The sequence below is a fragment of the Mytilus californianus genome, unplaced genomic scaffold, assembly GCF_021869535.1.
Source record: "Mytilus californianus isolate M0D057914Y unplaced genomic scaffold, xbMytCali1.0.p SCAF_5, whole genome shotgun sequence".
Taxonomy (NCBI): domain Eukaryota; kingdom Metazoa; phylum Mollusca; class Bivalvia; order Mytilida; family Mytilidae; genus Mytilus; species Mytilus californianus.
The window spans coordinates 110,727,769-110,753,330 of NW_026262701.1; the positions used below are offsets into that span (position 1 = coordinate 110,727,769).

The 25,562-nt window shown below is 31.9% G+C and overlaps 1 protein-coding gene across 2 annotated transcripts in view; it reads right to left on the reverse strand.

Annotated features, from left to right (window-relative positions):
- Positions 1-7,730: 7,730 nt before the first annotated feature.
- The window catches only part of LOC127700614 (neural-cadherin-like), a 61,391-nt gene continuing 43,559 nt past the window's right edge, over positions 7,731-25,562 (reverse strand). For both annotated transcript variants that reach the window (XM_052204164.1, XM_052204163.1), the window contains 18 exons: positions 24,952-25,193; positions 24,552-24,700; positions 23,968-24,228; positions 22,304-22,522; positions 21,391-21,505; positions 20,233-20,417; positions 19,191-19,447; positions 17,866-18,140; positions 16,822-17,185; positions 16,104-16,331; positions 15,314-15,533; positions 14,446-14,624; positions 12,882-13,182; positions 12,212-12,413; positions 11,146-11,393; positions 10,236-10,364; positions 9,304-9,399; positions 7,731-8,718 (listed from right to left, as the gene is read on the reverse strand). In XM_052204164.1, the coding sequence (XP_052060124.1) occupies positions 8,477-8,718; positions 9,304-9,399; positions 10,236-10,364; positions 11,146-11,393; positions 12,212-12,413; positions 12,882-13,182; positions 14,446-14,624; positions 15,314-15,533; positions 16,104-16,331; positions 16,822-17,185; positions 17,866-18,140; positions 19,191-19,447; positions 20,233-20,417; positions 21,391-21,505; positions 22,304-22,522; positions 23,968-24,228; positions 24,552-24,700; positions 24,952-25,193 (3,912 nt within the window). In that variant the 3' untranslated portion in view covers positions 7,731-8,476. The remainder of the gene's footprint in view (positions 8,719-9,303; positions 9,400-10,235; positions 10,365-11,145; positions 11,394-12,211; positions 12,414-12,881; positions 13,183-14,445; positions 14,625-15,313; positions 15,534-16,103; positions 16,332-16,821; positions 17,186-17,865; positions 18,141-19,190; positions 19,448-20,232; positions 20,418-21,390; positions 21,506-22,303; positions 22,523-23,967; positions 24,229-24,551; positions 24,701-24,951; positions 25,194-25,562) is intronic.

Sequence of the window (25,562 nt, forward strand, 5' to 3'; positions counted from 1 at the left end):
TGGGTGCGAAGGAACCTAAGGGGCGAACGTGTATTGAGAGCGAATGGACCCGATACATATATATGGCATGTACATGTATGGACTTAATCTCTTTTGGGATTCTGTGTCAGGAGCGATTTTCTGATTTCGCCACCTCAGAGGAGAAATGAGAAAAATTGCTCTGGACTCAGAATCCCAAAAGGGGTTAGTATGGACTGACAAATGTAGGAAAAAAAGTCATGGAAAACTCAGTCAATTTCTCAATTACAATTCTTCCACTTGCCAGTTGTTTAAATGTATAAAATCAGAGTTAAAACTTTACCAATAATTTGACATATATACAATGTAACTTAAAAATTCACACTATCATGCATATGTGTAATAAATTTCAAGTTGATGTGATCACAACATCATGGTTTTTAAAACTACTTTAAAAAAAAACTTTTACCTGAGAATGGACTGATTTCACACTATCACATATTCCATGTTTAGTTGAAGGGCTTTTCTGAATTTACTTTTATCAGGAATGCTCAAACCTGAAAATTTGAAAGCCAGGGATGTAAAAAAAATGCGTAATCACGTTTGGAGCTATATGAAAAAATGGAACCTAAAGAATAGCCTTGATGTAAACAAAGCTTTATGGTAAACTACCTTAACCAAAAGCTTTAATCTAATACGGAACCAATAGACAAACAGATGGATGAACACAAAGAACAAAAAATGTAATACCTGCCTATGATTATAAAAAGCAACGATCCCACAGCACAAAAATGGATGGGTTAATAATGATTCAAGACAAGATGTCTAAGATCCTATTGTATCAAGAAACATTTCTAAAAGACCAGCCTTATAATCAGGATACTTACCTGATTTAGTAAATAATATATCTTATCTTAACATATCAGATACCTTATTAAGACAAAAATATCTTGTCTTGGAAGGTCACTATGAATACAAAGTAATGGATCTACATTTGTAAACTTAAGGTTAGAAGAGTGATAAGGGATTTATTTTGTCATATGGTGTCCACACTTGCAAATCATTGCTATTTTATACTGTTAACTGACCTCTTGGTGTTAGTTTGGTTATAACTCTGTAAAAAGTCTGTTGTTGGTATGCTGTCTCATTGATAATGTTCTTATTTTTTAATTATATGTAAAAAATGTACACTTATAATGTTGTCATTTCAGATTTTCATATAAACAAATATGCAGGTCCAACGACTGATATCAAATGGTACAAGGGTCTTATACAAACTTGCCACCAACCAGAATGTTTCCTCTCAATTACAGCCATCTTTGTGTAGAGTTATCTCCCTCACTTGTAGAACCATGGCAACACAAATTCCAATAGATCCAATGTGTAAGAAACCTATATATCATCCCAAGAAAGGAGACTTAATTTATGCAGGACCAAGCAACACAACTGTGTTTGTATGTAAAGCTGTTTCACTTGGAACATGTGTCTTAAGTGCCGCACTTCAGCCGTATTTGTACATGATTGGTGATACTCTACCCGTACCATTGTTAGTGGCAGGAATGGGGTCATTAGGATTTTTTATGTTTGTAACAACAGGACTCATGCATTTCGTAACCAAAAGATACTTTACATACATATACTTCAACCCCAAAACTAAGATATTTACAGCTGGTCGGTTTACATTCTTTCTACGGACAAAAGAAATCGAGTACACTACTAAAGATGTTGTTGTTCCAGATGTTGCTGGAATTTTTACAACCATAAAGATCAAAGGAAAACCATATATGGCGTTTGATGAACATTTCTTAGACTATGATGTGTTTATACATATGTTGGGATATGACAAACCAATGAAATGGAAGTTCAAATCTGAAATTGAATCAGAAAAAGAAAAATAAATATTTCTAATAGAATTGGATTTTTATGAACGATGGCCGTTTTTTTCAGTATAAAAGAGCCTTTGAACTGATTGTCAGAAAATAATGAGTTTTCCTTGAATATTTTTAATAAACAGCTGCGCCATGAGCGCATGATACGCCGTCACTTTTTCAATAGATATAAACCAGTCACCAAAGTTTCATGAAATTGCTCAAGGCATTTTTGAGTAATTGTCCGAAAACTGAAAAATCCTCCTTTTTTAATGAATAAAACCCCATAACTAGGAAGCATAAAATCTAAAATTTATTGAATTCGAAAGGGAGCTCACATCGATAGACACAAACAATTCACCAAAGTTTCATGAAAACTGCTCAAGGCATTTTTGAGTAATTGTCCGAAAACTAGAAAATCTCACTTTTTTAATGAATAAAACCCCATAACTCGGAAACGTAAAATCTAAAATTTATAAAAATCGAAAGGGAGCTCACACCAATATAGATATAAACAATTCACAAAAGTTTCATGAAAACTGTTCAAAGCATTTTTGAGTTATTGTCCGAAAACTGGAAAATCCCCCTTTTTTAATAAATAAAACCCCATAACTCGGAAACGTAAAATCTAAAATTTATAAAAATCGAAAGGGAGCTCACGTCAATAGATATAAACAATTCACCAAAGTTTCATGCAAATTGGTTAAAGTGTTTTTGAGTTATTGTCCGACATGTTGACGACAGGCAGAAGGACAACGGTATACCATAATACATCCCGTAAACGGGCGTATAAAAATTAGACATGCTTATATGTTCACTACAAATTGAAAATATTTAAAAGTCTTTTGATATAAGAGTACACAGGCTGAAATGTGTCACCTGCTTTACTAATGATTGAATTTATGTTGAAAGTCTGTTATATGAATGTTTTACTACCAAGTATCACATAAACTTGACATTATCTATGATCCATCGAAATGAGGTCAAGGCCAGATAGTTATCCTATTACGCATAATAAGTGAGTATTTCACATCTCAAAAGAAATGCATCCAGGTATTCTACTTTCTGAAATATAAAGCTTTTTACAAATAGTTTATGCTGCTCCTGCCGCTGGATTGTAATCCCTGTCTCAAAGGCAAGACAAAAATTGGAAAAGAAACGGTCTGGTGAATCCCAAGGTTGAAAAAACGAGACCCCTTTCATTGATTCTAACCAGGAAATAATACTTATGGTAAAATTATTGTATAATAGTCTTCAATTCATTTTGGTAAAGAATTTGTGTATTTTTTAAGACTGTATATCAATCTCTAGATGTGCTATTTTATATTTTGTTGGGTTGCTGTTTCATTGATATATACTCCACATCTACTCCTTGTTCATATTGCAGCTACAACTGTAAAACCTCTACAACATGAATTGTCTCCTGTCCCATTGGTAGTAATAGTCTTGTTTAGTCAGTTAAACTTTGTTAAACACTAATCCCACTTCAGTGATTGGTTAACAAAGAGCTCTCATACTTGGTAGGGTTATGTTATGTCATCATGTGTTGTTGTCCATACTTAACCATTATTTTGATTGGATAATTTTGTTGGCTTTGGGTCTATTTTTGTCCTATTTTAGTATGACACCTGAATTCTACTCCTCTGATAACATATGTCTGACAGTTTTCATACTTTATAGGACTGCTTGCCATCATGTATAGTTGACCATACTTTATAGGACTGCTTGCCATCATGTATAGTTGACCATACTTGATAGGACTGCTTGCCATCATGTATAGTTGAGCCTACATTACCACCAATTTATATCAAAATTACACAGAGGCAAGACATATCTCTGTGCTAACAGTTTATTTATAATTCATGATTACTTCTAAAAAATAAAGATTGATTTCCAGAATTGACGAAGTACATGTAGGTAAATGAAAACATACACATCAGTACATATTGGTGAAAATGTCTGAAATGTCACCATGTGTAGTTAACATAGTTAACATGGACCTTTGGTCCTGGTGGGCTAAAACAGATGCAGTATTCCTTGTAACCACCCTCAGCCTCACTGATTTACACTAGAAATACATTTCACTGAAGCAAAAAACAAGTCAAATATGTTATTTCATCACTTTATTTTACTCCAAATGTGGAAAAATTAAGATACTAAAAATAGGTCCTAACTTAATTTACATATCAACATCCCCATGACAACAGAAATGATCTTGAGTTAAGCTGGTAATCACACACACACACAATTTATTTCTTATAGGAATTTTTTATGTCATGTCATATTAAAAAAAACCCCACTTTACAAAAAATGAATATTGCCTCTTCAAATGAATGAAACTATAACAGCTTTATTAAATATTTTATATTTACAAATATTATAAATGATAGAACTTTGGTTCTGTAATGCAATATTTTGAAATGGACATTAGCGACAAGGTTTTTTTTTAATTTCAAGCATATACATTTTAAGACAATTGAGTTGTTAATGAAAACAATGGAATAATACTTTGAATAAATTATGCATTTTCATTAATACGTATATAAAATGGAAAAATATTCTGTGAAAAAAACTAAAATTAGAAAATGGAATAATTGTAAATTTATCACTACAAAAGTATGAAATACTGATTTTTTTGTCATGGGGGTGTTGATATAAAGTCGTGATGATGTATACAAAATGTAAATGTGATATGTGTGCTGTACAATGTGCACTGAACATGTAAACACAATCAACATGGAAGCACCATTTAGGCTACGGTAAAATAAGCACAAGTTTGTACATGACTAGATTGTAATGAATTATTACCCTCTATACTGAAAGGATTATGGAAGATGATAAATGATACCTAGTACAGGGGAGATAACTGGATTATTACCCTCTATACTGAAAGGATTATGGAAGATGATAAATGATACACAGTACAGGGGAGATAACTCGATTATTACACACTTAGATAATTTGAAAAGTTTCTTCTCTTTATAGAATTACTTGGAAGACTAATTCAGTCAGCAATAGTTCATCATTCACTAAATGTGTACCTTCCTTAAATTTAAAAGGAAAAAAAGTTATCTTCACAAACATTTTTCCATTATTCTATTTTAGAAATTAATTCTTCTGCAATATAAATAATTTAATTAAAATAGCCTTAAATGTTCACACAACTAGTCTAATACCAATCCAGTTAATAACAAAAATAATGTTCAAAATAGACCCAGAAGTTAAAAGTAAAGTAGGAGAGGACATGTTTTTTTTAAACTACAAAGTGGAATGCAAGATGATTTTAAGTAACAACATGCAAATCATAATTAAAACGAATAAATTATTAATAAGATATGAAAAATGATTTAACAATAACTTGCACAATATCTAGCTCAACATGTTTACATCAAGAATATCTCTGTTTTCACAAAAATTATCATCATACAAAAATTGTGCTCAGTCTTCTTTATTGATGGAAAAAACATTTAAATTCAAAAGATAGAAATTCAATCTGAATAAGAGAGTTTTGTTTTAATGAAAACAGAGATAATTTTGATTGGCTCACAAAATATTTCCTTTCCTATGTACAAAAGCACACAATTACACAAACACACACTGTTTATATTAATAACTTCTTTCATACTTAACTTGCTCCCAATTCTGATAATATATAAATTTGTTTTTAACCACACAGCAAGTATACAAAGAAAAAATCCAATACTGTTTTCAAACCTTAACATGTGCATTGGAATTTTGCTATTTTAAAAGCCTAATTAATGGAACAGTCAAATGTTCTGTAATAACTTTCAGCACTAAAAATCTAAGACAAAATATTTTGACTTTCCTGAACAAAATTTAAGTTCATTTAATTCAAGTACAACTATGAATAAATGAAGATGACAACCAAATGACAAAATACCCAAAAGACATGTAGAGATCATGATACAGTCTTAAACAATTCAAAAGTACATTTATGTTAATTTAATGTAAAAATATGAAATTTAGTTTCAGGTACTTGCTAAAATGACAACTTATGATATGAGGTTCAAGGACAGATGAAAAAATCTAAAAATATAGAAAAAGCCAAGGTTTAACTACAATAATACAATCTGAAGAAAAAAAACATGATGCTAACAATTCAAACTTTTCACAACCTTTTTTTCCCACATGTATACATTCTCATGGTACATATATTGATATATTCTCCCAGTAAAGAACCGCAGAGTCTAGAATTTCAGAACTATACATACATCATAAAATACAACAACCAATGATATCTCAGTGACAAAAATTCTAAACATTTTGGCAATTGACAGCTTGATATGTATATGAAGAATGCTAAATATCCCTATATGAATCAGATAATTTCAAACAGCAAATGAAATTCTTGACACATGTACTCGTTTTTGGTATTCAAGCATGATTACATACTATATTTTATTTTCTATAAATACAGATTTTTTATCATGGTTTACATTAGAGATTATAACATGTACCTATAAAAGCTAACTACAACTTTAACATAAATTTAAAGAACAAAATATTAAAAACAGATTGATTGACGAAGGTTTAATGCTGCTTCAGCTATTCCAAGGCAAACAGATCTAGCATTTATAAACCATATGAAAATCTGTAAAAAAAGTTGTTTAGAAAAAAATGTAAAATATTGCCACAACCTTGAAAATAATACTGACTTAAAGAGACATCTGACATTGCTGAGTTATTGCAACTAAAAATCTACAATAATAAATATACAACACAACACGACTATGTGATATTGCACTATTCTCACAACCTACACTATTTCGGCAATAAAAAATTTTCAATTGTTGCCAAGCAGAAAAATAATATTATCTGAAGAGCATTTTCATAAATAACTTTTACTGATATAAAAAAAAATCATACAGCAATAGTTAGCTAAATGACAGCACTTTTTTGTAATGCTATTTTTAGTAACATTTTGGCTAAAAACATTCAGATAAAGGCATTACTACTTGTACGACATATATAGAAACCATGGTAATCATAGGCAAGAAATTATCAGGCTCTTTAGTCAATGGCTAGGTGGGATATAATAATCAAAAAGGAGACATATTCTCTGATTGTTATCAAACTTGGCTATTTCCAAAAAACAATGCATGGAAGGGTTGCAGGGCTTTAAATTGAATAACGTATCCATAGTTAAGGTTTTATATCACTTTTTTGAAAACTAATACTTAGTATTTTTATCAAATTTTCATGTGAAAAAAATCCTTGCAACCCATATACATTTGGCTAAAATACCCATCAATCTGAACATGAAACAGGATAGTTAATCAGGTGTCATATAACAAGTTATGGAAGGCATAAATGTCTCATTCGATGTATGATATGATGGTATCAAAAATAGAAAACATTTGGACATGATAATAATAATGATTAACTATATGTTGTAACACAGCATCACAATTAATTTGATTTCAAATATATGTGATTATTTTTGGTGTGGTATATTATGTTTCTAACAAACATAACTGATGTAAAAAAAATTACTTATCTTAACCAAAAATCTTTTATCACATATAACAAATGGTATAAAGATTTATGATTAATTATAACTTTGCTTCTTAAGACTTCCTTTGTATGCCAAATAATATACATTTCAACCCTTCTCTGCACAAAAACTTTCAAGTATTTAATTCATTTGTATAAATGTCATTACACAAGTGGACGTCATATAATGAGTTAAATATTCTAAAACACTAAGTGTTATATTACTGCTTTGATTTATCAGAGACTGATTTTTCACAGGATTTAAATGACTATAAATCAGTATTGTTTTACATATAATAAATATAACATGATAGGATATAAAATACCCATAGTATTGAACTGAGATTATCTTTACAGCTTTTCTATAAAAGCATGCAAAGCAAATCTTTGATCGACTTGCTTGCTATGTTTGCTTGGATGTTTGTAAACAAAAGGGTAGGCGGAGTTTCAGTCTGTTTAATATATACTGGTATTTGATTGGACAATAAACATTGATATACAATGTGAAACTTAACATTTAAATGAATTAATGTTTATTGTCCAATCAAATTCCAGTATATAGTAAACAGACTGAAATAGACTACCTACCTGTTGTTTACAAACATCCAAACAAACATAGCAAGCAAATTGATCAAAGGTTTGCTTTGCATGCTTTTACAGAAAAGCTGTAATTAATGTCGTAACAGATATGGCATCCATTGCCTCCCTTGTCATTTACTTCGGAATGTTATCAAAATTTCCCACTTTATGTAACAATGACTAAATATTAAGATACAAGAAGACATACTTTTCTATCATCTTTTTGGTATATCTAGTATCATAGATCTAATGTTGCTTGTACATTTCTTTACATAAGAACAGTTTATCTTCTTGCATCACATATTTACAAAGGAATTTTTCATGTAAAAAAAGTGAAAGGTGTATTTCTATATTAAAGTCACACCTGAAGTTTAACATGTATGAACTGGTTGATTATGACATAAAAGTTTTTTTAGTGAGATTTGATCTCGTGTGTAAACGCCAACTATGTCCTTAGACACAAGTTGAATACAAATGATTAAAGATGGTCCGAGATTAAATCTCTTCTAGATACAATGTAATGATTAGGGGATGCTACTGTCTTTGGTCATCTCATGCTACAAATCTTCCTCTCCCCCTCCATACATATCTGCTAACTTAGAAAACTTTGGACCCCAGTCTTCTAAATAGTTATAGTCTTGGTCTCCATCAGTAGATGTGTTTAGAGAACTAAGAGAACCAACATCAGTGTCCCCACCCTCGTAAGCAAACTCCATAACATTATCATGTGGAGGACCATCTTCATCTGCTTTGTCTAGTCTGTCATGAATAAAGTGCTCCACGCCCTCTCCATAAGGTCCTAAAACAAAATAAAATCAACTTTTAAGCAACTGAACATATAATTTCTTTTAGAAATATCAACATTTGCACTGTTGTAGTTTCTGTGAAAAAGCGGTACATTTTATTTTCATACCACTGTATATCATGTATAACGGTTACCAAGAAACTCTTACAACACAAACAGTACCAGATTTAAACCAAAGATTGATTGCATATGAAATTATTCAACATTTTTTGTCAATTGACTCATATAGAAAGTTAACAATCAACAAAATCAGCCATTCTTTTTATCAGTTTTTTGTCATTCATACTATTGAAAAACAAATATATAAATACGCTTTAAGGTATAGAATAGGATGCAGATGTTGTTAATGAAAAGTGAATATATTCCACATTATAGCATGACAATTTCTAAGTATGTGGTTTTCCTTCTTTTTTTTTTTGTAAAGGTACATCTAATTTTCAACGTGACCTTAACAAACATGGCACAAGTGAACTGCTTTTATAGATTAACTGAAAGTACATCCATAGAAAATTTTTCAAGAACTACATAAAGCTGACCATTATTTTGACCTATTTATCCGACACCAGGATCTGATTTTACCTTTCCCATTAGGTAGTAACATGTAACCTTTGTCCATGTACGGCATATCTGCTCTACGTAATCTAGAAACATCATAAATATCTTTATCCTCTTCACCTATAAAAATCAAAATAATATTCAATGTAGCAAAAAGTAAAACAAATAAAACATTTTATAAATGATCATAGATACAAACACTAAAATAAAAGTGAAACACAAAACCTTAAGAACAATTAAAGCGAAGTTATGTAATACTGTCTAAAATGTGATCATCAGATTTAAATAAAAGTTTTGATAACAGAAAATAAGATGATAGATGCCTGTTTAATGTCCATTGGCAAATACATGTCTATTCAGGGTGAGAGCATAATAATGTGATAGGAATATAGACCCTGCTTTGTACAAGACTAACACACAGAGCCAGGTTTTTAACATGCTTGTTCAAACAGTAACAGACCGCCCTACCAAGACACATATTCTGACTCTTGAGCTGACCAGTCTTTGCTCTTACTTCTAAATTATGCATGCTTAGCAGAGAAACAACAATTATGAAATACCATTTTTAAGTCTTTGGTTTGATCTGGCTAGGGATAGAACCCACGACCTCTCCCACTTGATGCAAGCATGCTACCAAGAGACCACGGTCAGAACCAAAGACAAAACATATTTGACAAGTAATTCTATAGTTATGGAGTCTTAAAATTTCATATATACTAAGAATTTGTAATTGGTTATTTTGTTTTAATGAAATAAAAGAGGGCAATAACTTGCTTCAAATTTTAGAGTTGAATTAATGATCCTTTAATCAAAAAGGGGCAGAAGATACCAAAAAAGGGGCACTGAAAAACCACAAGGCGAAGAAAATCAGACACCATTGCTGAAATAAGTCAACAAAACACTCCACAGTAAAAGATAATTGAGACAAAAATGGAAGGTGAACAAATTAGATTTACCTGCTCCTTCCTCATCATGATCAATAACATTTTCTCTGATGTCATCATATTGATCATCGTACAGTATAGACTTGTCTCCTTCTCTCTTGTTACACCGAGTTATTAACAGGAATGCTATTAAAGCTATCACTAAAAATATAAAGTTAAATTTGTTATAAACAGGACTGCTATAAAAGCTATCACTGAAAATATAAATTTAAGTTTGTTATAAACTGAAGGCTATTAAACCTATCACTGGCAATAGAACTCTTAACAATTTATCATTATCACAGAAATAAATAAGTTTAATGCATTGTTTTCATACAATAATACTAACAACAATCAACTTGTCAATATATTGGTAGAAGACAGTGAGATATTTATATCAAGAAATAAACTGCCTAGTATAGTTTAAAAAAACACAATACTTAGATTGAGTTCTTCAATCCATAGTAAATAGGATGTATTATATTATATTTACACATGACTGCAATAATTCTGATAAATATAACAAGACGAACCTTGAGAAGTTGCTCACTAATGATACCCTCCTATAGTATTTGAATTAACAGGAGGTTGACGAGCAATGGAGATGGAAATTCAAGAAACAGTAAATTCAGAAATTATTGGTTTGCATGCATAAATTATTGTGATTTTTGAAGAATGGAATGGTAGATCAATTATTGCAGTTTCGGCTAAATCTGCATGAAGATATGTATCAGATATCAGATTGTTCTTATTATTGCGATACTAACAGGAAGGACAGACTAAGGTCACATAACCAGACAGTGGTAAACAAGAATATACTGTCCTTTCGAAGTCTGTGTTTAATGACCAGTAGATCTATGATGCTACAACCTGGTGGATGAGAATGCCTTATATATGCTAGGATAAAGAGTATTATTGCGTAATAGAGGTATATTATACTTACATGATACTGCAAATATGCTGACAAATATAATGACCAGTAGTTCTGTTGTGACCCCTCCTTGTGCTACTTCTGCAATGGCTTGTTGATTACATAATTCTCCCGTCCATCCAGGTGGACACTTACAACGGAATGTCTTAGGGAATGGAAGCTCTATACACTTTCCTCCTGAATAACAGGGATTCTTTCCTTTACAATAAAGAATCTTATCACAGGCAACACTAGATATTGGTGTACTGTGATTTGGACATCTAAAGATAAAAAAAAAACCAAAGTAAAAATACATCCAGTAAAACAAACCAAACGTTTTTTGAAGATTTGTATTTTTTTTAATGATATTAAAAAAAGACGTTGGTGTATGTCAATTAGACAGCAACCCAATGACACAAAAATCAAAAGACATCTACAAGTCAACATATGGTCTTAACAATAGTGCTGATGCAATGATATCGTCTTACTGTTTACAAATTCATTCTGTATGGTGTTATGTTTATTTAATAATGTCTTTCTCTTCATCTACTGTGGATTCATTATTATGCATTGTAGATTTCATGGGTACAGGTGAACCACAAATTTAAATGTTCACAACCAGTTTCACATTTTCAGTAGGCTTGTATGCAGTGAGGCAAAACCACAAAATTAAATGTCCATCAAAATGCAAGTGTTCCTCAATCCATGAAAATAAGTACCCACGAATAAAATTAATATGGATATCTATTTCTTTGATCCAGCAATACAGTTCAATACAATTCTGTCTGTTAAGACCATTTGAAAACCACTTTGAACAGCTTATAGCTTATAGGAAATGGTTGGTGTTTTGAGTGAACTTAAAAATGCAATTTGGTGGGTGGGTTCATTTTCCCAAAGAAATCTTTTATATAACAGAACATCTTAAATTATCGGTAGTTCAGAACTTTAAAAAGTGACTCCACAATACAAACACTCGTTAAATTATGGAGCACCTTTCTGTGTCCATGAGTAAAATGAGGTAAAAACCAATGACAACTGCTTATTAAACATGAGTATACATCTATATAAATGTCTATGTAGTATTTTAAAGTATTATTACCTGCACTCATAGGTGCCCCACAATGGGTAACATTCTTTTCTTATTGGTTTGCCCGCTTGACATACAACACCATTGCAGTCAGGTCGATAACATCCCATTCTCACATTAGAACTAATTGTCATCACAGCTGCAGGACTTTCGGTACTCTCTTCCATCTTCATAGGGAACCATTTGTTGTCTACTCGAATGTCAGTTACACAGGCTGTGTTGAAAGAAACAAATATATGATATGATAAGATAATTCTTACAAAAAAACTTATCTGAGGTTAGAAGAAGAGCAAACTTTAAATCTAATTTGAAGGGAATCTGACAAGAAATATAATTCTATCCTGAAGGAAACAAAGTATTGTATACATATGAAATTTGATTGACCATGCACAACAGTATTTTTCAGTCTAATGAAGTTCAATCAATGCCTCATTTTAAGATTGCAAATCTCCCAACTTCTGGTGTAGCAACATAATGAAATCACAGGATTTCAATGCTGATTAAAATTAACAAAGATTCTTTTCATCAAATCTATTATCTAATTAAGGGATTTTTCTACAACAAAGCTTTGTTTTTTTTAATTTTAACAGAAATGACCTTTCCCAAAATTTCTAGAAAAAATACTTCAAAGACCTAAACATTTTCTTTTCACCTGAAATCATATATCAAAACTTAAACTTACTATCACTAAGACCTTTAGCTTCAAATCTTGCATTGGGATCCCACACTACTCTGGATCCAGACACAATTCGGTCTCTACTTAGCACAAAAAAGTTTCCATTATATGTGTTGTCAAATGTCTCATTGAAGAAGCGGCCTTCACCATTGTCCATTTTGAGTTGAATCCACTGTCCAGACCTTGTCAGTGTAACAGTATGCCACTGTCCATTGTTAGCTACGGCTTCTGACAATGCTATAACATTACTAACAGAACTATCATGGCTTCCTAGGTTATATCTACCTTGAACATGGTTATTTACAATCTGAAAAAAGGTGTATATACATTTAAGATCTGAATCATTAATGCTACTTACGTTTGTCTTGTAAAAGTTGATTATCATAGACTCTTTCAGTCGTCACAACATACCTTTTGCAGCCACATGCCCTATGCTTATTTTTTGGAAAATCGTGTACGGATTCCAAATTCTTACAAGCCCTATAGAAATTCCACATGTCTGGTAACATGTGGCCAAGCGTGGAGATTGTTCTTTTCTAGTTGCTGTTTCAAAAAATATTATTACACTAAAAGTCATTGAAGGACTAACCAATGTTCTTGGAAACACTTTATTTTGATTTTCACAAGGAGCTTTTGAAAAATAAATTGGGAGTGTGTCCATGGGACACAGATGATGCCCCCACTTGCATACAACTTTATAAAGGGACATAACTCAAGAACGGTAAAATTGAAGCTACCCAAATTCGTACTTGATCTGAGTTTTGTGGTAATAAGCATTGTGTATAAGTTTCATAAATAACATTTGGTTGCTGCTAACTTAAGTTAGAGAACGGAAACGAAAAATTCAGCAATTTTTCCATTTGTAAAGGGGCATAACTCTGGAATGGTAAAAGTGACGCCACCAAAATTCGAACTTGATCTGTGTTTTGTGGTAATAAGCAGTGTGTAAAAGTTTCATAACATTTTATTGAGGCAAACTTAAGTTAGAGAACAGAATGAAAAAGTCAGCAATTTTTCCATTTGTAAAGGGGCATAACTCTGGAATGGTAAAAGTGACGCCACCAAAATTCAAACTTGATCTGTGTTTTGTGGTAATGAGCATTGTGTATAAGTTTTATGACATTTGGTTGAGGCAAACTAAAGTTAGAGAACAGAAACCAATTTCGGGACGTATGGACGCTATGGGGGGGGCATAAGTATTTGGGTATTAAAACAAAAATTAATTTACTGCTATTCAATTCAATAACGTGTACAGTCATCTGAATAATAAAACTAATTTCTACAACTAACAAATGTTCAAATATGTCTTGATAAAGTCTATATTGAAAATGACCAAATGTAAGAAAATTGGTTAACACAGGAATGGTTTTTACTGCAAAATAAGTCTTTTCTATCCATACCAATATATCATCGAATTTACATGCAAGTTAAAAGCTGGTTGTCAGTGTACTAATTTTTTTCTACATGTAATTCTTCAATATCTGAACATGTAACAGCATTAAGACTGAAATAATTTTGACTAAGGACGTTAGCTAATCCCTTTTGAATATTAAGAAGAGCAAGATCTTACCTCAAGCGTAATAAATTCATTTCCATTAGAAGGAAGATGTAATAATACTCCTCCATCAAAATCTCTAGTCCTGAATCGCAGCTGTAGACTTAACTTCTGTGGATGTCTACTCGTTAAAAACTGGTCCTTCAAGTCCCATACCATGAAAGCTGATGTATTGAAATCTCTCACAGTGGTTTCTAAAAAAGGTATACAAATATTCATAGCATTCCCAGTCAATTAAATGAAAACAATAAATGAACTATACTTGTTGCCGTTAACAACTTAAGCCATATGAACCCACAGTGACTAATTCGAGATTGTATTTTAATGGCAGGGAACAAGACCAGCTAGATAGATAAACTGTCCAATTCATCTATAAACAGAGATTTCATAAAAGAATAGAGAAACAAAGTAATGAAAGACTTTATATCTGATATCATACTTCAAGTTGATGAGGGGTCTCAGTTGCAGTTTGGTCAAAGTATATCATCAACTGTATCACTAGCCCATGACAACACTGAGGTTGCAAGTTCGAACCCTGCAAGTGGCAGTTGTGCTCCACTCCAATCTTAATTGACTAGTATTGTCAGTTTTCCTGCTGAAGGTGGATGGTTTCTCTCTGGGCACTCTGGCTTCCTCCAACAATTATCATTCCTTGCATAACTAATTTCATTGATTTCGTGGGTAAATGTGGACCACAAATTTAAATGTTCAACAAAGTATAAATTTCTTATAGGAATGTATGCAATATTTGGCAAAACCATGAAATCAAGTATCAACGAAAATAATTTTTTTCTTTAATTCACGAAAATTGGTACCCACAAAAATAAATGCATCCACAGTATTAAATTTTTGATAGAATACTTTCAACAGAGTTCACACTTACCAAGCTGACATCTAATCGAGTTTTTATCTGCAGGCCTATATCCAGGATGACAAACACATTTGACATCATTGTCGTACCAGTTGACCATCTCACAAGTTCCATGTTGTCCACATTTAGATATACTATTGATAGAAGCACGACCACATATAGCATCCTCTCTCTGACATCCATTCTGGTGATTTTCTCCAGGGTGATTCTTACTTGTATGTAAGTCATATAGCTGAAAATGTAATATGCATATCATAATACTAAAAATGTTATATGTATAATATCATAATACTGAAAATAATAATTTATTTTAAATCAACTGAAGAACATCTCTTGATCAGCAACAATTTAAGCTCCTGTTCCTTCAAAAAGTGGATCTAAATTCTTCACATTTTAATGAAATTTTATTTTTAAATCTTTCTCACTTTTTATATGGTCTCTTTGTATCTAGTAGAACTACAATAATATATCTAAGTCTATTATGAATTATAAAAGTTTCCTTGCTTCACTGTGTTTGTAATCAAGTGTTTTATTCACATCAGTTATCAGAAGATCATTCTATGGTTTGTTACAAGTAATCTGAGTTCTCCCTCAGGCAAAGTTGACCATAGATGGATTTTGGCTAATATTTTAGGTCCTTTATGGTCATACAGCTCTTCAACAGTTTTGGTTCTCATACAACCTCGGCTTTCAAATATTCAGCTTTGAGCGTTCCTGATGAAGGTGAATCCAGAAAAGTGCTTTGGACACATGAAATTTATAAAGTGATGTTTTTTGTTTTTTTTTATTCTTTAGTATTTACCTCTCCATTGTGGTAGAAGTTCTTTATACATCCATTAAATCTGTGGTTTGTAATCCCCGTAGGAAAGGCTGGTACACTGTATCGTCCACCCATCTGTAATACTGTGTTCACGTTCAGGTATTTGTTACGTCCCAGTGTCTTACCACTGATCTCACATGACTTCCTGTCTTGAGATGGGCTACTTCCTGTGGTGGCTGATGCACAATGGTCCACAATCATAGTTACATGCTACAAAAAAATATTTTAACATTGTAAGGTTTTTTGAATTATAGATCAGTGATGTATCCTGTTTTTACGACAATCTGTTTCTTTTAAAAGTTTCACTTATCAAATGATACAGTCTTTCTGTTATTTACCAGTTTGTTTATGTGACTGTATTCCTGTTCTACATTATTTTCTTTCAAATTACTTTTTAACCACCATCCCTGATGCCCTTTCTATCCAAATGGTTTCATAGTTTGATATAGTTTTAGTGTCTTTAATGAATTTTGACAACAAAATTATAAATCTCTACTCCCTTTTACATTTGTTCATAGAAAAACATTGATTGACTCAATTCCATTCCAATCTAACACAAAAGTATTCATGTCTTTTTGTAAATTTTTCTACTAGAAAAAAGTCCCAAATAGATATTAAGAACCACAATTTGCATTAAACTAAAATTCAAACTCATATGTATTTCAAAAGATAAAACATCTGAAATGAATACAAATCTGACCTGTCCTTTCCTAATAAGATCGATACGACGCCAGGTTCCATCATCTAACCCTTTCATTCTTGTTATACCATCTTTTCCTTTCCCATCCAACTGTAATTTTAAGGTACCAGTTCCATGATTTATGTACAACACAGGGTAACCATCTCGTAACTCCAAGGATATGAAATCTTTAGGATGATCTGGACTGATTTTATCCACAGGACCATTATAAAACAATAGTCCATTTTTTTCTTTGGTGACAAATTCTATACTAGTTGTGCTGTCCTCACACTGGGCCAATGGCTGGTATACTGTATAACCACTGTTAAAACTATGGTGGGTCTGTTGACAGCGTTTACCATTAAATTCACTATGACACGAACAGCTATAAGTATATAGATTCTTTCTGAGTTAACCATATAAACTATTTTGACTACTGTGGATTCATTTATTTTTGTGGATTAAGGGAAAATTGTGTTTTCATGGATATTTGATTTCATGGTTTTGCAAAAGTCTGCATACAAGCCCATAGAAAATTGTTGTTCGTTGAACATTCAAATTTGCGATTCAACAAAAATTGGTATCCCTGAAATAATAATGAATCCACAGTATTTCATTTTTAGCTTTCTATCAAATCTGTAATACATAGGGGATAAAATTTTCTCAATAGTCAATATGAAACGAGCCATATCTCCTGGCAAATATATTGTCAAAAATTTTAAATATTTTCACTTGCCCATTAAAAGTCAACTGAACATAGAGAAATGTCCCTAGTAAATTCAACATGTTTGAGATTGTCAGCCATTGCAGGAATCAGTGTTTTCCTGTATTATTTTGGCAAATCATATCAGAAAATATTTAATGTCACAAGACTAAAAGTGATTCTTTTGTAAACAAGTTCAAAGCCTCCAACTCCAAATTGGTGCTTATAACTGACCATTACTCATTTTTTAAACTGCTTATGAATATTTCTTGTTCCAAATCAGCAACAAAATTTTAGTAATTTGTACACAGAATATTTGTAGATTGCATTACAATTTAGGAAAAAATTACAGCATTGAATACCTCAGATCACCAAAGTCATCTTTAAAACAAGTTCCTCCATTGAAACAATAACCAGCTGTACATGACAATGGCTTAGAGAAGTTTTTGGCCAGACATTGACATTCAGCTACGATCTTTGTTCCTATGCCAACAAATGATTTGCCTTTAGTGTTGATCATCACTGGAGCATGCTCATCCACATACAGAATATTGGCACACCCTCCGCTGTCACATATCTCTTTCAGACATTCGTCTATATTCACCATGGCAACATTACCTCCAGATTCCGTTTCAAACTATAGAATGGAATAAAAAAAAACAAAGTGTTAGGTGATTTATTGTAGCATCCTTATAAAAAATTAAAATTAAAAAACAGCAAAATTATTTTTGAAAATTTTGTCAACCCTTCAAATGCAGTATTGTTATTCCTATTCCAATACATTATGAGATAAATAATTTCAATAATCTTTAAATGGGATATAAAGTCCTTATAGAATAATGTTCCACAAAGTATTTAATGTTTTGCAGCTTTATAGTCGAGGAAAAACACAATATCATATAGATTAACATGTTCAATTCAATTTATTTTCCCAGTAGAAACATAACTTTTATAATTTCTCATTAAAACTGTGTTTGACGAAGGTGGCTTGTTATTTTTTCCATCATATTATTGAATACAGCTGCTCATTCAAAATAAAACTGTAGTATGACAATTACTATGGATTTGATGGCAGATATTACCCAATTAAAAATATTTTGCTTAAAAATTAAATAAGGATCAAGCCTTTTCTTTGTTGTATCATGGTACTGCTGATTCATTTATTTTACGAGGATACCAATTTTCATGGATTGAGGGGTAAAACTGTTTTTTCATGGATATTTGATTTTGATGAAGTCTGCATGTATGCCTATAGAAAATTTGTATTTCGTTTACAAATCCATAGTATATTGTTTCTCTTATGTTCTTACAATTCTTAAGACAAATTTTATTTATGGCTACAGAATAATCTTGAAACAAACTCTCTATAATGATACAAGAGATCTTATAACTGTTCATAAGCAAACATTCATAGTATAGGTCTTACTGTGTCACAGATTACTGAACTCTAACAAGTAGATATTTTATAAACTTCTATAAATTCACAAATCATTCTGAGGTTTATTAATGCGAATAATGCCACACCTTGAGTATCACAATAATAAGAACTTGCACTCTGATATCTGATATATATATATCTGTATGTAGCTTTTCATAAAATAGCAATAATTTAACTCGTATTTTCGTTCATTCTTCAAAAATTGCAATAATAAATGCACGCAATAATTTCTAAATTTACAGAACTTACCTCTGTCTTATACTGTGTAACAATGCCATTTATTTTACTGGGAGGGTACCAAGGAGAACCATGAGCTGCATATCTTACATCTAAATACTGCATTGTCTTATTGTCCATCACACTGAATATATCAACATTCTCTACTGGTACCCCTAATTTCTCTGCTAACTTCTTCTGAAACTTCTCGTAATTACTTTCTGAATGTTGTGTATTACCTGCCGAGTCCATGTAGGAGGATTTTTCCATAAACTGCTCTGCTGTTATACCTAAAACGAACAGGATTTTGTAAAGTTCTTTGTTTGCTCTTTTTTAAGATTTGTACATACAGTAAAAACAGATGTGGGGAATATGTCAATGAGCTACAAAAACATAATGTAATAAATAAAGAACTCTCAACACTTGTATGTAGATTTTCAGCTAGAGTTGAATTTCTTAGCTGGAAATTTGTTAACTGCATACAAAGACATTCAGTCTTGTCTAAACAATATAGCTGCAAATTGAAAATTATCGCTTAATAAATGCGATAAAACTCTGGCATAATTTAAGTTTACATACATAAATAACATTTTGACAGGAGTACAAAGTTCTGTCCAGAAATTTAAACTAGCATAATGGCAAATTAACCTAATTTTCTAATGATATAACAATTACCTGTCAATCTAATAGTGCCAGAGCTGTACTCAGCATTATCTGATAGTTCATTACAATTACCTGTCAATCTAATAGACCAAGAGCTGTACACAGCAGTATCTGATAGTTCATTACAATTACCTGTCAATCTAAAGGAGCCAGAGCTGTACACAGCATTTTCTGATAGTTCAACTTCATTACAATTACCTGTCAATCTAATAGACCAAGAGCTGTACACAGCATTTTCTGATATTTCATTACAATTACCTGTCAATCTAATGGAGCCAGAGCTGTACACAACATTTTCTGATAGTTCATTACAATTTCCTGTCAATCTAATCTGATAGTTCATTACAATTACCTGTCATTTTAATAGAGCCAGAGCTGTACACAGCATTTTCTGATAGTTCATTACAATTACCTGTCAATCTAATAGAGCCAGAGCTGTACACAGCGTTATCTGATATTTCCTTTACAGTTACTTTAATGGAGGCTGTTGCATTCTTCTTATTAAACACCACATGATCATACACTGTCACCTTAAAATCAAATACCCCTCCTGGTACCCCTTTTTTCATGGTAATCATACCAGTTTCTCCATTTACACTGAAAGAAAAAAGTAACTGTTCCAGTTAGATGTTCATGCTTCTTCCCCTTTCTTAAATGTTACTGTGGATTCATTATTATTTGTAGGACACTAATGTTAACGGATTTCGTGAGAATAGGTTAACCACAAATTTAAATGATCAACGAAGTACATATTTTCTATAGGCTGGTAATGGAAACTTTAAACAAGGGTAAAACTTAATGCCCCCTCCGCTACGGTGGGGCCTAAAAACCACGAAATCAAATATCCTCGAAAATACAATTTTTCATCAATCCACAAAATAAATTCACTAGTAGTTTCATCATTAGTTAGGAAAGAGTTTGTTCTCTGTTTGGTTGAGGGTTTTGGTTTTTGGTTTCTCATTCATTTTGGTTGAGGGTTTTGGTTTTTGGTTTCTCATTCATTTTATCATTCATACCAAGGATTTTAATGGTAAGGATTGGGATCTCCTGGACAGTTTGCATGCACTGTATGGAAATATGTTGCATGGCACAAGGTCTTGAAAGAGTTCTTCTTATGAAACTTATTCATTGGTTAGCTTGCCAGTTTCATGTTGGATACTTTTTTCACTTCCAAATTTATGTCAGCATTTTCTTTTTAGCATAACAAAATATGATAGTTATATGTGTATGTTTTAAACATACAAATAAAGCATCACTGTTTTAAACTATTCTTCATTATACATTCTTTTCATCACAATTTTTTTTTCTGATTGAATAAAATAAATGGAGAATGTGTCCATGAGACAGCATTGTGTTTAAGTTTTATAACATTTGGTTGAGGCAAACTTAAGTTAGAGAACGGAAACTAATTTTGGGAAGTATGTACGGACGGATGGACAAATAGATGTATGGACGGACAAGGGTAACACTAAATGACCTCTCCGCCGTGGCGGAGGCATAAAAAGTTATGAACACAATCTTTTGTTAAAATTTGTTTAAGAATAGTGTTCCCTAGTAAATATATTATTACCTGAAGAACTGTGTCATTGCTTTTGGTCCTTTGAATACGTAGAGTTTATCTTTATGATCCCAATCATCAAGATCCTCTGCATTAGCTCTGCCTATTTCTATGTCTCCAAACAAACCTACAATATAAAACAAATAATTAACACTTTAGTGACCCCAATCATCGAGGTCTTCAGCATTAATTTCGGACTATGTCTATGTCTCCAAACAAACCGGCTATATAAAACAAATAATTAATACTTTGGTAAATAGAAAGTTGATGAGCGATAAATGAAATGTGAGAATGTATTACACAGTATTAAATGCTTAAACGAAGCTTGGTACCAAAAGCTCTGATTTATAGTTCCTGAGAAAAATGCAACAAAAGATTCATAAAACGGATGGACAAGGAGGTAAATAAGTATTGAAGACTGTACTTTGACCTATATAAGTTTACTTTTATAAATTTTGACTTGGATGGAGAGTTGTCTCATTGGCACTCATACCACATCTTCTTATATCTATTTTTACAGACCGTACTTTGACCTATATTGGTTTACTTTTATAAATTTTGACTTGGATGGAGAGTTGTCTCATTGGCACTCATACCACATCTTCTCATATCTATATCTGCTAGATAGCTTGCCTTGGTTCTGAACACAAAATATGGTTTAGGTTCTTTATCAATTCAACAATTAAAAGTAGATTTGGCATAAAAAGTACCAGTATATGCCTTTATGGTATGTGTCAAATGACATTTTCTTATTGTTAAACTTTCTTTTAAAGTGTTAACAATTCATTTCTGAAATATTTTACAATGTCCATGATACAGCGTTTAATATCAGTGTTTAACAATTCAAAAATGTTTTTTTATGAGATAGTGTATTAAAATTCTACAACTACAGACGACAGTTTTAATAACAAAAGGCATTACTTACCTTTATAATTATATACAAATATCTCTTTGAATCCATCATAATGTTGATTATTGTTTTTATCTCCAATCTCTATGGTCAGTGTACTGGTTCCTGTCTGGGACAATCGGTTGTTACCTCCCATGTCCTTCATTATAATTGGTAAATAATAAAATTTCTGTTCTTCACGGAAAAATTTTCCAAGGGCCATTACTTTGCCTGTTCCATTTCCCCCATCGCCAGCTAATATAATAAATAAAGAACAAATAGAGTAAAGAAATAAGTAACAAAACAATGTCAAAATTTATAAAACTGGTAAAGAAAAGCTTACGACATAAGTCCTAAAAGTTAATTCTCATATTCAATGTTTTAATACAATTTTCTAAGCAGTCAATTATTTTAATTTGAAGCTTATTTTGTGGAAATTTTGAAGAAATAATTATTTTTTTACATTGTAATTTTTGATCTTAGACTGTATCAGGGCTTTCAAAACATTTTGAAATTGCAATTTCAAGCTGTCCATAAACCAATTTACTGCATATAAAATTAGTCTGCAGTTGAGTGAGTTGACAGCAGCTGTAGCAGACTAGAGGGCTTCAATTTCATGGTTATGCAAAAGTTTGTAAGCCTATTGACAATTTACACTTTGTTGAACGTTTCAATTGGTGCTTTCCCTATACCCACGAAATAAAAAAAAAATTGGTACCCCATAAATAATAATGAATAATAAGTATACATGTACAGTCAAACCTGTATTAAGCAACCACTTTTGGAAGTATCAAAATTGACTGCCCAAGGGAGGCGACCTTTTAAACGAGGTTCCAATAAATTCTAATTCCAACCTCGCCCATTCCTGGGATGGGGGCAAATTGCTTTAGTGTTTTCAATCGGTAGAGTTATTGTACTTGCGAGGAGTAAAATCAAAAATAGCAGATTCAGGTGCTGTAAATATGAAGAAAACTTTGAAAGATATTAATTTTCGTGGAGAAATAAGTCGTTGGTAAGGTTTTCAATGGAAACTGAAAGGACAGGAACACGGGGAATTCCCGAATTCACCTTCTATTGCGTGTTATTTAAAGTTGAAATGATGATTTTGTGACGAAATCAGGTGAATGCTGAAACGAGTTAAATTATATAGAGAAATTGTTTGGGAAGGTCTGAAAGTGACCACTAGAGGCAGGTGACCACTGAAACGAGGTGACCGTTAAGGCAGGCAGGTTTGTAACATGGAATCGGTAATTGTCCATCTAATTTCTCATCTGCATTACCTAACATCTCCTTTCATCATTTAAGTCAATACATTAAATTTGAGCATAAACTCTACTCTGCTAATGAAACGCCATTGTTTTCTAACCTTAAATTTGACAAGAAATATTTATGTTAATTCAGTGGTCAGTTTTCTTTATTGGATCCTTATGTATTTATGGCAGATCTTTGATCATCTCTGTTTAAACTATTCACATCTTTTTCGACTAGGGTTGATTTAGAGCTTGACAAATGTTATAGACACGGGTCTATTGTAGAAGACTCTCTTCAATTGTAAATGATCTTTGTTTATTGGTGTCATTTGGTTTCTGTCTCATTGATGTATAGCCATATCTCCCTCTATTCATATACTTATAGTTCTTTTCAAGTGAAGTGATCTGGGTATAAAAATTATATGGTAAACAACAATAGTTAAAACTTACTTGGATCAAATTCCAAACTAAACATATGATTGATGTTCTCGTTGCAAGTAGGATTTTTACAGACTGGTAATTCAAACTTGAAGGGAGGACCATATTTTTTGGTATCCCTATCTATGGCACTGAAAGTAATGACTGGTTCATGGGACGGGTCCTCATCTTCCATTACAATTGGACGATACTGTTTGGCAAAGGTTGGTGCCTCGTCGTTTAGATCTGTTACCTTAATATACAATGTTGCAGTTCCTGTCTGTGCTGGAATTCCTAAAAAGAAAATTCTGATTGGTCACATAATTTAAACTTTTGTGATGATTTTCTTGCAGATTAAATATTTACATTGAACCATTGTTTTTGATTGCTTTATTTTAAAGCCTGTTTTCCATATGGAAACTAATTCAGAATTTACATTTAAGATAAAATTTCATGTAATTTCTATCATTAAGTACTTTATGCACATGTACTGAAGTAATTTCTATCATTAAGTACTTTATGCACATGTACTGAAGTAATTTCTATCATTAAGTACTTTATGCACATGTACTGAAGTACAGTAGTATTATTATTGGTTCAATGAAAGGAACTCTGACCTTTATCGATTGCTAGAACTTTAACTGTATACTGGTCACTAGTCTCTCTGTCCAATGTCTGACCATCAAGTCCATTCTGTATCTTGACCATACAATAGTCTCCATGCTGTTCTACATAAAACCTGTCTGCATGGTCAGCTATTGAAAATCTATAGTCAAAATAAATCAATAGTTATTAACCTTACCCTTAAAGTCTGGGCTTTACTGGCCATTTGTTGAAAATGTTCAGCTACTAGTCAAAATAATGATATTAACCTTATACCAAAAATTTGGGCCTTAGAGGCCTTATGTTGAAAACGTTCAGTTACTAGTCAATCTTACATACCGGTAAATCATTCTATCTTTCTCATGCAATAGGAAGGTATGTAGCAGTGAATTCCCCGATATATTTTTAACTTACGTAAATTCATTATTTGGCGGGCTATCTTTATCATGTGCTGAGAAGGTGTGTAACAATGAATTCTCTGGGATATTTTCATCCCTTGTGATGACTTCTACTTTCTTCAGGAATTCTGGTTTTTCATCATTAGCATCAGTTACTGTAATCTCAACATGGGCAATATCAAAATGATTAGGATTGGCATCTCTGGCTTTTACTGTCAGGTTGAAGAAACGTTGGGTTCTGTTTTCATAATCAACAGGCTAAAACACATTAACAGTATTAATTCAATTGTGCGTTTCTTCATACAATCAAATTATTAAACAAACCTTTTTTTCCTAAAATATGTGTCTTTGATAAAGTTGTAGTATGTATGTAATTGTTATTTTTTATCTTAATTTTAATATCTTCTTATTCTGAGAAAAGTTGGTTTATATAAACATTGTATTCATGATCCAAGAGTTAAAACATGTCATTTTAGGAAATGTTGCACACAAATAACAGGCTCAGAATTAAAAATAAAGAGTATTAATTCATATGATACTTTTTTTCATCATAATTTTTTCAATAATATTAGCATCATAAAAATTTAAACTGAATTGTGCTGATTGATAAATGGATTCTTATTGTAA